General features: G+C 41.7%; 1 protein-coding gene and 1 long non-coding RNA gene across 17 annotated transcripts in view; one reads left to right on the top strand and one right to left on the bottom strand.

The window, feature by feature from the left end:
- RALGPS1 (Ral GEF with PH domain and SH3 binding motif 1) overlaps positions 1-13,875 on the top strand; it is a 224,589-nt gene extending 210,714 nt beyond the window's left edge. For all 7 annotated transcript variants that reach the window (XM_080989607.1, XM_080989609.1, XM_080989605.1 and 4 more), the window contains 5 exons: positions 1,467-1,572; positions 3,501-3,593; positions 4,267-4,372; positions 7,847-7,938; positions 9,588-13,875. In XM_080989607.1, the coding sequence (XP_080845733.1) occupies positions 1,467-1,572; positions 3,501-3,593; positions 4,267-4,372; positions 7,847-7,938; positions 9,588-9,617 (427 nt within the window). In that variant the 3' untranslated portion in view covers positions 9,618-13,875. The remainder of the gene's footprint in view (positions 1-1,466; positions 1,573-3,500; positions 3,594-4,266; positions 4,373-7,846; positions 7,939-9,587) is intronic.
- LOC308467926 overlaps positions 1-14,088 on the bottom strand; it is a 40,879-nt gene that overhangs the window by 22,667 nt on the left and 4,124 nt on the right. Inside the window, exon 2 of one of the 10 annotated variants that reach the window (XR_013981359.1) lies at positions 888-946. The exons of the other annotated variants lie outside the window; for them this stretch is intronic. This is a non-coding gene — a long non-coding RNA (uncharacterized lncRNA). The remainder of the gene's footprint in view (positions 1-887; positions 947-14,088) is intronic. 10 annotated transcript variants of the gene reach the window in all.

Below are 14,088 nucleotides of genomic sequence, written 5' to 3'. Positions count from 1 at the left end.
AAAAAGCACAAGTATTCAGATAATGGCCTTGAACCAATGCACGCAGAAACAAATAGTTATGTGGACTATCTATACAAATATGTTAATAATTAATAAGCTACAGTTCAAACAACTGCCAGTCCCAGATTCAGCACTCACAGTTTAATTCACAAGCTTGTGGAATTTGGCACATGTCCTTTGTGCAGTTAACACATGCTCATCTCAAGGTGGTTCACACAGAGCTGTGAATTGCATAGCCAGTTGCATATAGGCTTAGCAGATGAGGTCAAAGAGAACCCAAGTTAGCTTGTTCTATATGCGTTTATTGTCATGTCTTTCCCATGACTGAAATAGCTACTCTACTGTTTGCTTAGAACTAAGTGAAAGCAAACATATTTCTGCTTGAATTGGTCCCTTTGTGTTTGACATCCTTATAGATATGGGACTATGAAGTGTTCTGGGCAATGAATGTTTATTAAGTAGGAAATTCCTACTGGGCAAGCTTCTAACTCAGTCAGTATTTCCCTGCTGTTAAATCTTCCTGAATCTAACTTAAGTATTTAGTAATGGATGTGATGGCTGCTAGCACTCATTTAATAACGTAGTAGGGTTTATGATTCACTTGGCATTGTATATTGGCATCCATAAACCATTTAGTTGGCATTCAGTAGCATGACAGCTTTATTTATTCATTCATTCATTCATTCATTCATTCTTAGGAAAATATACATAAACTGTTTAATAAAATAAAAATCTCTTAAGAAGTGTGCATAAAATTTATTTATTTATATTCATAATAGTCATAATGACTTAACTGGATGGCAGAAGACAAAGAATGATGGGCTCAACACTGGCCACGTATCTCTAAACCTCCACCAGCTCACAGTATGATGGAGGACATACTTTACCATATGTTGGTCTCTTTCCTGGTTGACACTGTCTCCACCAGTCTCTTTAAGGATTCCTTCTGTGTTGTGAAAAAGAATCATGTTTCCTGTCCACAGTTATCATAATCTGGTTAATGTGTTTCCATTGTTTTTTATGTTAGAAGGTCAGATTACTTGTATGGTTCATATTGTAACATGATCTGAAAAAGTTCTACCAAATTTTTTATTATTATTAAAAAAATCTATATATTAATACAAATTAGTCTTCCTGTGCTCATGTAGCCAAAACTTTCCTTTAAAAAAAGCTGTTTTGAAGGACAGAAACAACCATTTCATTGTCTGCATAGGCTACTTCCTGGTTCATGTCAAGAAGTTATTTCTAATGTCCTTGTTTATGCACTTCAGTGGAAAACTTACATTAAATTTCTTTTTAAAAACATGTTTACTGTAATACTAGTCATGAACTACGAAGTCTGCAGCCAATGTTTAAGATAATATTGATGGCACGAGCCAAGGCCTGTGTAAATTTTTGAACAATTTAATCACTGGATTATTTGATTTTGTTTGCTCCCACTAAAGAGTTGACATTTGTTATTTCAGTCCAACAGGTGCCTGCAGCTGCGCATCAGGGAGTTCCGTGGGGGTTGTTACCATGGAAGGGCCTTTAAGAAGAAAGACATTACTAAAAGAAGGCAGGAAGCCTACAGTAAGGGGTTCTCCTCCCCCCCCCCCTTGCTTATGCTTTTAAACCCCTCATTACAATTTGAATAATATTTTATGGTTGCTAAAGAAAGCAGTAGAGTGTCAAAAACAGCATGGCAGCTAACTGGCTGAACAGAAAGAGCCATGGCTATGTCTCATGTTGTTGGTAATAATATTTATTTATTTCCTGCCTTTTTCCCAGAACTCAGACTTAAGGCACCTTACAAAAATTGAAATGAGCACAACTAAACCACAGAAAGCTAAAAACACATAAAAGTAATTACCTTCAAGGCAACTAAGCAATAATGGAATTAAAACAATGTTAAGAACAAATTATTTAAACACTACCATTTTCCTTAAAAGCAGTCAGTTCCTGAAAGCCTGCCTGAATAAAACAATCTTCACCTGCCAAGGAGAAGGTTCAACAAGGAGGAGGCCAGTCTAGCCTCACTAGGATAAACACACTTGAACCGAACAGACTGCAGGAGAGGACACATGGTCAGGGAGATGCAGTCATGGTAGCCCCACTGCAACTCTGCCTCCTCAACCCCTAAGACTTGGATGCTGTTCTGCAGCGAATCCTGGTTGACAGAGCTGAGAGAGAATAACCTCCCCCGTTTCATCCCACCAGCTTTCTTTAACACAAGATGGGTTGGCATGCTTGTCTTGTTGTTTTACCATTTACTGGCCTGGCACTGACCAACAACATTTTCAACCTAAGACGACTGTCTCCAAGGCTATACATGCTATTTGAACTAGTGGACAGTACAGGGACAACCAGCATCCTGTTGCAGTACCCTCTTTCATAATAACCCTCTGTATCTCCCTCTCCTTTCTACGGTTCTGATGTTCTTTTTACAAGTATGTCATGACCAAACCTACAACGGTTGCACATAGTGCCAATAGAGGTGCCTGATTCCCATTGGGACAGGCAACATGGAAAGCAGGGAGGCCCAATAGTAGGAACCAGCACTAAGGACAGTTCCAGGTAACTCTACAGTAGTTTTGTCCTCCTCCCTGCTGGCTTCTACAAGAGCAGCATGAGACTCAGATGGAAGCTGACAGCCAGAAGACACTACCTGGACTAGTTGCAAGTTGTAAGACAGACAGGTGGTGGCTGGCTGGGGCAGACTAGGGTTGGTGGCATATGATCAAATGTGTTGCAGGTTGGGCTAAATATGGGTTCCAGATCTGGCTGCTGTTTTAAGAGATGCTCCTGGAAACACCCAAAGAAAAGAATCTGCCACCATGCATCCTACACCATATAGAACTTTTGTTTAAATTTCAAAACCAGGTTATATTCTGCACCCTGGAACCCTCCTCTCCATAAGCTTTTCTTCTAGAAAAAAGGTGCCAGTAATGTGTACCCTTATGTACCCCCAGAAAAAAGCACTGAGTATATATGAAATGGCATTGGTTTGGGGGGAATGGAAGAGTTTTAAGCCAAGGATTCTTTCTTATATAGCAACTATTTCCTATTGGCAGTAATTTTCACTGCCTTCAAGAGGGTTGGGGGGGGGGGGAGGAGAAAGGCAGACATGTACAGGAAAGAGTACAAAACAAAGAGTACATATCTGCTATTTTTCGCATTCTGTAGGAGAGGAAAGGATACTCAGGCCTTTAGGCTTTGCCCTACATACCACTACATTTCCTCATGGCCTTTTGTGAAAATGCCATTGCTTGATACTAAAGGTTTGAAGTGCATTTATTAGCATTCTGACTGGAGCTGAATTACTGAGCTGTAATGCACCCATCCCCACCAGCAGGGGACAGCAAATAACCTTGTTTTTCAAAGTGAACGCAGAATAGCTGGGTTTTCTTCACGGCAAATGCAGCCTCATAGTTGATAGCATGTCTGAAGCATCTCACCTTCTTTCATGTTCTGGAAATTTATGTATGCTTTTGAAAGTTTTTTTAATTTCCTCCTTTCAGCTTTCCTCCTGGACTAGATATTGGGTAACCCTTTCAGGATCTACTCTGATCTACTTTGGAGCAAAGTCATTAAGAGGCACTGAAAGAAAGCATGTAAGCAAATAATTTGCCTTATTTTGTAGACCAAGTGCACATCCTATCTGCAATTGTTTCAGAGAATCAATTGGCTGCAGTATTCACAGAAACACTAAGCAGCCCAGGGTAGCAGAATAAAGGCAACTCCCAACTTGCATGCTATTGCATACATGCCCGGTGCCAGGAAGCTGGAAATGGAACCTGGAAGTGGGAGTGCCCTGGAGAGTCCTTGTGGCTCACAAGAAGACCCTCCCCAGACAGCGGGGCAGCAGGTCTTTGTAGAGGCTGCTCAGCCTCCCCGCCTAACAGCTGATGTGCAGGGCTGCTCAGCTGATGTCCTCTTTGGGCTCTAGGGAGGGTCTCCTCGGCGGGGCTTTGTTGAGGCTGCTCAGCTGACTTATGGGGAAGCTTTCCCGCATGTCAACTAAGCAGCTAAAAAAAGCCCCACTGTGCCTCTGGCTTGGGAGGAGATTCTCCCCAGGGCCTGAAGATGACATCCTCTTTGGGTTCTGAGGAGGGCCTCCTCACAAGCCACAAAAGGACTCCCTGCTTACGTAAGGGTGCTCCCCACTTACACACATTTAAGTTATGCATAAGGGGCCCGGATGCAACCTCTGCATAAGTGGGGAGTCGCCTATACTTCACAATTCAGCTCATTGATATTCTTCCTTGACTTTTTCCTCTCTTTTAGTATAAATCTACTCCGGGGAAAAAGGTTTCTATTGTGGGCTGGATGGTAGCACTGCCTGATGACCCTGAACACCCTGATATTTTTCAGCTAAATAACCCAGATAAAGGTGGGTGTTTTATTTTTAATTGGACTTTCTTCAGAACAGTAAGTGTGCTAAGTAACAGTAAGCTTTCCTATCAGTGGCATGCAGTGAAATTTTTCAGAGGGGAACGGTTAAGGCCAGAGGCACTAGCTTGTGTGGGGCATCAATGTCATGCATGTGACGTCACGCACGTGAGCATCATGCCTCCCTCCCTAAGCAGGGTAGAAACTTCCCAGGCTTTGTGAAGGAGGCGCCAGGGGAACATTTAGGGGACTAGCCTAGTCCCCTTAATCCAATGACCGCACACCATCATTTACTATGCTTTTGTTAAAACAACCAAAAGCCGTGTAGCACAAGCTTCTGTGTACTGTACTAGAATCTACATCATCAGATAATATAAAGTGTTATCCTTGGCTGACGGGTATATATCCACATGGGAGCATTCAGAAAAAATGCTGTTTATAATTCAATTTACATTCAAAACTGTAAAATTCAAAGGAAACGATGAGGATCTGTTAAAACAGGTGTAGGGAACATTAGGTCTGAGGACTGAATACAATCTTCCAGCCCTCTCTTATCTAAGCTGTTCCCCTTTGCAGGCCACATCCCTCTCACCAAGCCACACCCTTCACCACTTCTCCTCTACAGCTTCCTTAAGTGCTTTTGCCTCATTTAAATGTGTCTGATAATGTTTGCTGGGATGAAGGATTGAAAGTTGGGTGTTTGGGTGTGAAGCCCTGGCTTTTGTGTGGCTGGAATGTCTGTACATAAGTAATAGTCACAACCATTGCTTTGCCCACTTTTGCAGACCCTCCAAGTGTCTCCATTTTCCAGGGACAGTATCAGATTTACTGAAATATACTCAGAGTCTAGAGTGGATTTCATGCTCTTTATTCAGCTCATAGTGGTGAGGAGGAATGAATTGTTTCCCCACAGTATCTGCTTTATATACATTATTTACACAATGGGCTGCACGTGATTGGCTAATTCTGGAATTCTCCTGTAAGCCAATCAGGTTGTAGATTCACTCTGGAGCTGGATTGGGTGGCTCCTGCAGACCAATCATACTGCTGCATTGTTCTAGGACCAATCAGACTACTGCATTCTGAATCCTATTGTTCTAGGACCAACCAGACTGCTGCATTTTGGATCCTATTGTTCTAGGACCATTCAGACTACTGCATTTTGGATCCTACTCAACTCAGTACATAACATTTACAGAAGCCATCCCAGTTTCTGATTTGACCCTGGAACGTCCTGCTTTTCCTTAGGAATCCCTATTTTCATAAGAGAAATGTTGGAGGGGTTTGGAGTTATCTGACCCCTGAGACATCTGAAGGCAGCCCTGTATAGGGAAGGTTTTTGTTTAATATTTTGTTATGTTTTTATATACGTTGAAAGCTGCCCAGAGTGGCTGGGGCAACACAGCCAGATGGGTGGGATATAAATCGTAAAATTATTACTATGGAGTCCCTATTTTTATCGGAGAAATGTTGGAGGGTATGCTTTTGCCCTGCACATACTAACATGTGATCCCACAGAAGGCTTCCCCCAAAGGGAACACAGACCTCATGTTGAAAAAAATTCCTCAACCCTCCATTAAACACTCCTCAGCAACAAAAAGGTGCTGGGTTTCCACCCGCAACACAAGTTTCAGATTCTTTCATAATTGCCTAAAGTACCACCACTATTTCATTGCCTGTCCAGCTCGCCTGCTATGAAAACTGGCAAGGCAGGAGTCAGTAAGCTGCTCCTGCTTCAGCACACTAAACAGTATATCCCCCAGTTCTTATAAACCAGCAAGGTAAATACTGAATACATTCTTAAACTGTGGGTGGTTGTTGAACAACTCCAGGCACACCTGGAGGATGCAGACCATTTGGATCCCTTCCAATCGGGATTCAGGCCTCATCATGGGACTGAAACTGCCTTGGTCGCACTGGTTGATGATCTCCGGCAGGCTAGGGACAAAGGTGAGAGCTGTTTCCTAGTTCTGCTGGATCTCTCAGCGGCTTTTGACACCATCGACCATAACATCCTTCTGGGCCGTCTTTAGGGGCTGGGAGCTGGGGGCACTGTTATACAGTGGTTCCGCTCCTTCCTCCTGGGCTGTGTTCAGAAAGGGGGGGGGGATGAGTGTTCAGACTCCTGGGCCCTCACTTGTGGGGTGCCTCAGGGTTCCGTCCTCTCCCCCATGATTTTCAACATCTACATGCAGCCGCTGGGAGAGGTCATCAGGGGAGTTGGACTGGGTGTTCACTAATATGCGGATGATACCCAGCTCTACCTCTCTTTCAAATCGGAACCAGTGAAGGCAGTGAAGGTCCTGTGTGAGTGCCTGGAGGCGGTTGGAGGATGGATGGCGGCTAATGGATTGAGGCTGAATCCTAACAAGACAGAAGTACTGATCTTGGGGGACAGGGGGCGGGCTGATGTTGAGGACTCCCTGATCCTGAATGGGGTAACTGTGCCCCTGAAGGACCAGGTGCGCAGCCTGGGAGTCATTTTGGACTCACAGCTGTCCATGGAGTCGCAGGTCAATTCTGTATCCAGGGCAGCTGTCTACCAGCTCCACCTGGTACGCAGGCTGAGACCCTACCTGCCCACAGACTGTCTTGCCAGAGTGGTGCATGCTCTAGTTATCTCCTGCTTGGACTACTGCAATGAGCTCTGTGTGGAGCTACCTTTGAAGGTGACCCAGAAACTACAACTAATCCAAAATGCGGTAGCTAGAATAGTGACTGGGACCGGCTGCTGAGACCACATAACACCAGTCTTGAAAGACCTACATGTTCCCGAACACAATTCAAAGTGTTGGTGTTGACCTTTAAAGCCCTAAATGGCCTCGGTCCAGTATACCTGAAGGAGTGCCTCCACCCCCATCGTTCTACCCGGACACTGAGGTCCAGCGCCAAGGGCCTTCTGGCGGTTCCCTCATTGCGAGAAGCAAAGCTACAGGGAACCAGGCAGAGGGCCTTCTCGGTAGTGGCACCCGCCCTGTGGAACGCCCTTCCACCAGATGTCAAAGAGATAAACAATTACCTGACATTCAGAAGACATCTGAAGGCAGCCCTGTTCAGGGAAGTTTTTAATATGTGACATTTTAGTGTATTTTTTGTCTTTGTTGTAAGCCGCCCAGAGTGGCTGGGGAAACCCAGCCAGAAGGGCGGGGTACAAATAAATTATTATTATTATTATTATTATTATTATTATTATTATTATTAATAATTTTAAACTACCAGCTTTACTCAGTAGAAACAAAGGCAGGGAGGCTGGTTAAGATTTTTAGACTGGTTGGTGATCTGATCAATTCATACTCACTCTTTTGAGTACGCTGACATTTCAGACTAAGGTTCTTCAGTGGTCACCCAAACTTGTCATTACCAAGATCTTCTCTCTTACCAGATAAATTGTTGGCTTTTTTAAACCTTTCAGCATCTTGTTCTGTTTCTTCCAAAGCTCAAGGGCTCCTTCTTACCTTTTATTTTTAACTTGTAGGCAATGTTTACAAGTTTCAGACTGGTTCAAGGTTTCATGCAATACTGTGGCACAAACATTTGGATGACGCATGCAGAAGCAACAGGCCTCAGGTAAGGTTTTTCTTCTGTTTCTGTTTGAAGCTAAAATAGTAGCCATGTGGAAACTTTTTGAATAGGGTTATAACCACAACAAAAGCCCTAGGCAAATTAGGAGTGCTTACAGCACCTGCATCTGAGCTCTCAAAGTTTCCCCAAAATTGCATTGTTTGCAAATGGTTGTAAAATATTATTGTATGGATTGTAACCGATATTTGTTTTATTTCAAGTGTGTCCATTAAAATTAATGGGCAAGGCTAACTTAGAGTCATTAATTTCAGTGGGTCTACTCTGAGTAGAACATAGTTGGAGACAACTATTATTTATATATTTAAAGCAGTGTAGCCCAACACACAGGTCGCAAGGCCTTTTTTTGGCACCCCTCAGCAACAATGTCAACATCTTATCACCAAGCTCAGCTACAGCACACTTGGGCCTGCTACCTCCCGACTGCCTTTTTCAGGGGCAGAGGGAAGAGGAGGAAGCAGCTGGCTTGACAGTGGTCTTGGCTGTTTGTATTCATCCATGAGGGTTGTGAGGGAAGCTGCTCTTTTCTGCAGGACTGCATACTAAAAAAGTTGCTATATAAACTTTTGAATCTGCCCTGAGCAGAACAAGCAGCAAGTGATGGCTGGTGGGTAAGGCAACACATACCGGTAATCACTGTCCTATGTCTTCGTGCAGTTTCTTATGTCTGGTGGGGGAGGGATGTTAATTTGACACGCCATGCTTTGATCCCACCTGTCTCTGTGCACCTTGCCCCTCCCTTTTAAAAAATGCTTTATTACACCCCCTTCCCGGCAAGAGGCACTCTGCCTGGTGCTCCCCAGGGTGTTCCGCCTAATAATGTGTCACGTGCAAACCACACTTTTGCTTCCTTGACTCTGGCAGCTGAATGTCATTTTAGAGCAGGGGGCAAGGGGAAGGAGAGGTTGCTGCACCAAAGCCCCTTACACATAAGGAGCACTGAGAGGACCTGAGCCCGGCCCAACTACTCGCTAACTATGCAATACTAACTATATTGCAAACATTTTAATTTATGATATGGAAATTTAATTCAGTGTGCAGCGCATGGTTTCTCTGTTAAAGTACTCTTCCTCTTGGTCTGAGAAGATTTTTACCCTGCTCTTCAGCCAAAAAGACTTCCCGAGCCAGGGCTTTTTTCAGCTGGAACTCACCAGTACTCAGTTCTGGCATCTCTCAGGTGAGCGCCATTATAAGAGAACAAGGGAGGCATTCATGGTGAGTTCTGGCACCTCTTTTTCTAGAAAAATATCACTGTCCAGAACCATTTTCAGATATCAAAAATAAAGAAGTCCCCACACTCAGGCTTACAATTTACACCACAGAAAAGGGATTGGGGTGAGGAGGGGAGAAAGCAAACTCAGCCACTCTGGTTAATGATTTCAGAACATGCAGCAAATCACTCAGACCACGCATGAAGCTGTTAATCATACATTACTGGTTGATGAAACTATTGTTAGTGTATGCAACTTCCTCTGGTTTTCTTATGTTTAAATAAATAAATAGCTTTTATAGATGTAGAACCAATTTATAACTTCCTTTTTTTCTTTTTGCGTGAGCACTGCCTTGGGAAGCTGACGTCTTCCATCCATGATAGGCTGACCATTCATTGTACTGACCAGTTTACTTTTCTCTGCCAGGTACCTGCAAACCTTATGTCATTTGAATAACGTGCTCCAGTATGTGATGTGACTTCAAGTGCCAAACTGCAGGATGGGAAAATCATTCCCACAGGAAAATGGAGGAAGGGGACTCTAGAGTGAGCCAGCTGTCTGTAACAGTGACTTCAGCACTTTTCTTATATAACTTGAAAGTAATTATGACACAGCTTCTAAAAGCAGAAAGTGAATGTTGTCCTTAGGACAGGATCTAACTCAATGCACTGATGAGAGAGGTGATTTAGACTGATTGAAGATACAACCTGCTTAGTGCAGGATCCTTGACTTTAGCTTTGTGGTCACAGACTACCGTGGATTTCTGTTCTGCCACAAACTGTGCATCACATCTTCTGCGGATTTTTTTTTTTATCTGCTCTTTTTATTGTTGAGCTGCTTTATGTGACTGAAGAACATTTAGCCCATGTTGGGTTTTCAATTATTTCTAATGCACAAAATGATGACAGTGTTAACTTTGCTGCAAAGTGTCAATTAGAATAGGACATTGTGGAACAACGTTTTTATAACCTTAAGTGCACTGAGTTGCTTGGCAATGTGGCTGCCTCAGATTTTGTATCAAACATAGGGACAAACCAATGTTCATACCTGAGCTATTTGAGAAATGTGTATTTTGGCACAAGATAAACCACCTTCAATTTAGTGTTTGTTTCTTGTAATTGGTTGTGCTGCTTTGTTTTAATTAACTACAGGTGCCCAGGCAAATGAAGGGTCTCTTGCTGCTGAAAAATCAGTTGGTGTTAACGCTCCTCCTGGGTTCTTTCACTCCAAAAAGAAATATTTGCCTTAAATTATTTGTTTTTCTTTTTACTGTGGGTGCTATTCATCAAAAATGTCTAGCTGTGTGTCACCTGCCCCCGGGTCTTCTGGGGCACAGGGCATCTGCTCGATCAGTTAAGTTGCAAGAGCATTCCTGCCTTGGGATGAGGGGTTACACCCTCTCCCTTTCTCTGGGGGTGGGGGGCGGTTGCCAGTATATCCTTCCTGAGCCCACCTTTTTTGATACTTCATATACCTTTCTTTCACAGAAAATCAGTGTTAAGGCTGTATTCAGCAAGGAAAGAATACATTGATTATCTCCCTTTCCCTCATTTCCTAACATATGAATAGCAGTCAGTAAGCACTCAGCCACTAAACATCTGCAAGACTACAACTGAGTGGTACAGCTTTTAATAAATATGGGAAGCCATTTCGGATTAACAGAACTCTGCATCTGAAGAAAGCTCTGGCAAGGGCATGCTGTCTATTGATCTAATTGGATATTGTTAATCTTTTATTTTAAATAATTTCCTTTAATGTTCAGTGTCTGTTGACTGTATTGTTTTTAAATGTTATGTTGTATGCTTGTGTCATGGATCTAAGACTGAAATTCAGTATGAAACTGGCTGTCAAAGAGAACCTAGTTACTGAATCTAGTAAGCTACCCAAAAGGGGCGATAGGCAATTTTACAGCAAGATGTATCCCCAAACACCCTTTTTACAGTTGGGAGCTGCACAGCTGGCTTTCTTGCCAATCCAAAAGCTAAATTCATGAGAGTGAGGTAGTTGTAATAGGATATCTATAGGTCTATCAACAAACTCTTATCATCGGCCAATGAATGGAATTCTCTTTTCAGGCATCACCATCTCATAATGTGTTGGGATACAATTTTGAAGGGTTCTCTTGTACAGAGAGATGGAGTTTACATGTTTGGATTGTTTTTTCAAGAAGAACATTTATCTGGATTTGCCATCAAAAGCAAAGGTGTATGATTTTGTAACTTCTCTGCATATATGTGCTGATAATATCCCACCTACCTGCAGGATGCAGAAAGAGACACATCTTGCCAGCTGAATGATGGTTATTAAAAGTCTGATCTCCAAACCTCCTACTTAATGCTGAAAAGCCAACACCATCCTTTTATACTAAATAATTAGCCTCATCCAGGCATGTACTCAAGTTTTAAATGTCCGTATTTAAGCCAGAAACTCATTACAAAACCATGGATAACATTATCATCACTTCTACAGTTGTATTAAATCAAAGGACCTTGCCGTTGACAGCCCAGCCTGAATTTTATCCTTTGTAACTTCCAAGGATGCCAAAAATGCAAGGAGCACCCACCTGATGCAGGGGAACTAATAAATGGTTAAAAGGACTAGGCCTTCTCATGCTGCCAAAGACCAAATGCTATAGAAAGGGAATTATGACATGCATAATTTAGTGACTCCATTGTCAACGAATGGCTTAAGGAAAAACAGTGGTGTTTGGGTTGCCTACCAATCAAATAATTGGATGGAGAAGAACAATCTGTATGGTAATTTTTATCTCAGTCCCTTAGGGGTTAAAATATGCATTGGTTAGAATACAAACTGTAGCTCTTTCGTCAAAACATATTTGAAGCAAAATAAATTTGAACTGCTCAGAGTAAGTTCCAAGACCTAGTTATATAATGATTCATCAGTAATCCAGGTGCTCACAGTTAGTCAGAAGAGCAACATTTAAACCTAAATAATAAATGCTTACACTTACTGGCTTGTTCATAAGTCAGTGTGAACCACAAACTGAAATTACAGTGGCTACATCCAAAAACCATACACTATTGAAGGCAAAGGGAGTTTATTAGATGCCTCTGAGTGGACAGAAACAGCTGTCAACCATGAAGGCTGGAAAACTAGGTAAATTATGAGGAAATAAGTCCCATTGAATCTAGTGGGCCTTCTAAGTAAGAATGTGTGGTATTTGGCTGCAAAACTCTTTCAGAACAAACACTTACAGAAAGCAGATCTGTATTTTGCTTTATATTTTACTTACTGGATAAACAAGGGAAAATATTTTGGCTTGTGAAGAATCCCCACATCACAAGAAAAATGCCTCCCAAATCTCATCAGCCTCCACCCTTTTACATCAAGCACCTCAATCCAAAGGAATTTGGATCAGAAATCAGCACAGTCCTTGATAATGACATTGCATTAATGAAAATAACACTTGTCATGGTGACACCCATGAGAGGGGAAATCTCCTTTTGTAATGAATGAAACTTGCATGCATCTGTAGAGGGGGGAAATCTCTTGGAATTAAGCTACTTGAAAGTCCCTCTGCAAATCTGCATTTGGAATGTTTTGTTTTTGTTTTTAAGAAAAGAAAGCAAGAACCAGTGATGCAAATGGCTGGCCATGATTTTGATTTGTTGTATATGGACATGGAAAGTTGTACAATAATGAGTTGTGTGATAATGGTGATATGATGCAGTATTCAGCAATATAAGCATCTTTGCTGCAGTGTTTTGAGAAGATGAAATAAACGAGTGTTAGTACAGTATATGGAAATTGTTATTAGCATAATCCACATTTAAATGGTTCTCGTCCTATAAAAGCATGAAGCTCTACTTAGCTACTGATTTTTGTGTGTGTGCACCTTTTACTGTGAATTCAAGTGATGCATATTGGTACTATTTAAAATACCACCTCCCTCAAAGCATATCACAAAAACTGTGCCCTGGCGTGTGTGTGTGTGTGTAAAAATACACACAAACTCACACTCAGCTCTTGTGCTTGAAAACAGTTCAAATAATTTCAATGGTGGCAACAGATCCACGTGTGCAAAGGCAAATTGGCTTTGTCCTTTGAAATAAATAGTGGTGCTGGTGCAGGTGAGATAACCCCATACTGCACATCAGTATTCCTATGCCCAGAACAGATTACTGGATCAGGTCCTAGTGAACAGTGATAATTGTACAAAGCTAGTCTTTTTGTTCAGCTATTCTGCAAAAGGGTCCCTATCAAATTATTTTCAGGATGACTGTTAATGATTTGTTTAGCTGTATTGAGCAATATTATTTATTATTAATTTATTAACGTGTATGTAATTTAAAAGTAAACTTAGTGCCAAAATGCATGTTTTTCCAATTAGCACTCAGTCAAGGTATAGACAATAGTATTCAATTTTTGACCCATTTGTCACATTGTGATGTAAACCAATTTCTATATTTCAATTTGTTTCTTGTGAGAACTGTTGCACTATTTTATTTTGTTTTTACTTTTAGCTGTATTCCAGCAGCCCACTGCATGCCATTTGTGTAAGGCCTCTTTCTAAAAAATCTTGTGAATTGTCTCTCATAATAACCACTGAACTTTTAACTCTTGTGTGGGAGTCTTTTAGGTTTTTGGCACAGTATTTTGTTACCTCAGTCTTCTATCAGGTTGCTGTATTTTTCAGCTTGTTACATTGATGATAATTGTTTCACTAATTAAAAACTTTAATGTAAAAATAAAATATAGTTTTCTTTCTTTAGCACATATTTTACACGCATGGTTTATAACTGCTTTTTGACCCAAAGGCCCCCGAAGCTATGAACATATTAATATAAAAGAAAAATGCAATTAATATAAAATAGCAGATCACAATTACACTGGTTGTGCATTTGTCAACAGCAGCCATGCTGTCACTTAACATGCAGCTCCCCAGCATTCCACCTTTCGCTTGGGA

The sequence above is a fragment of the Podarcis pityusensis genome (genome assembly GCF_964106645.2).
Source record: "Podarcis pityusensis genome assembly, chromosome: Z".
Lineage (NCBI taxonomy): Eukaryota > Metazoa > Chordata > Lepidosauria > Squamata > Lacertidae > Podarcis > Podarcis pityusensis.
This window is presented reverse-complemented; position numbering and strand designations above follow the sequence as displayed.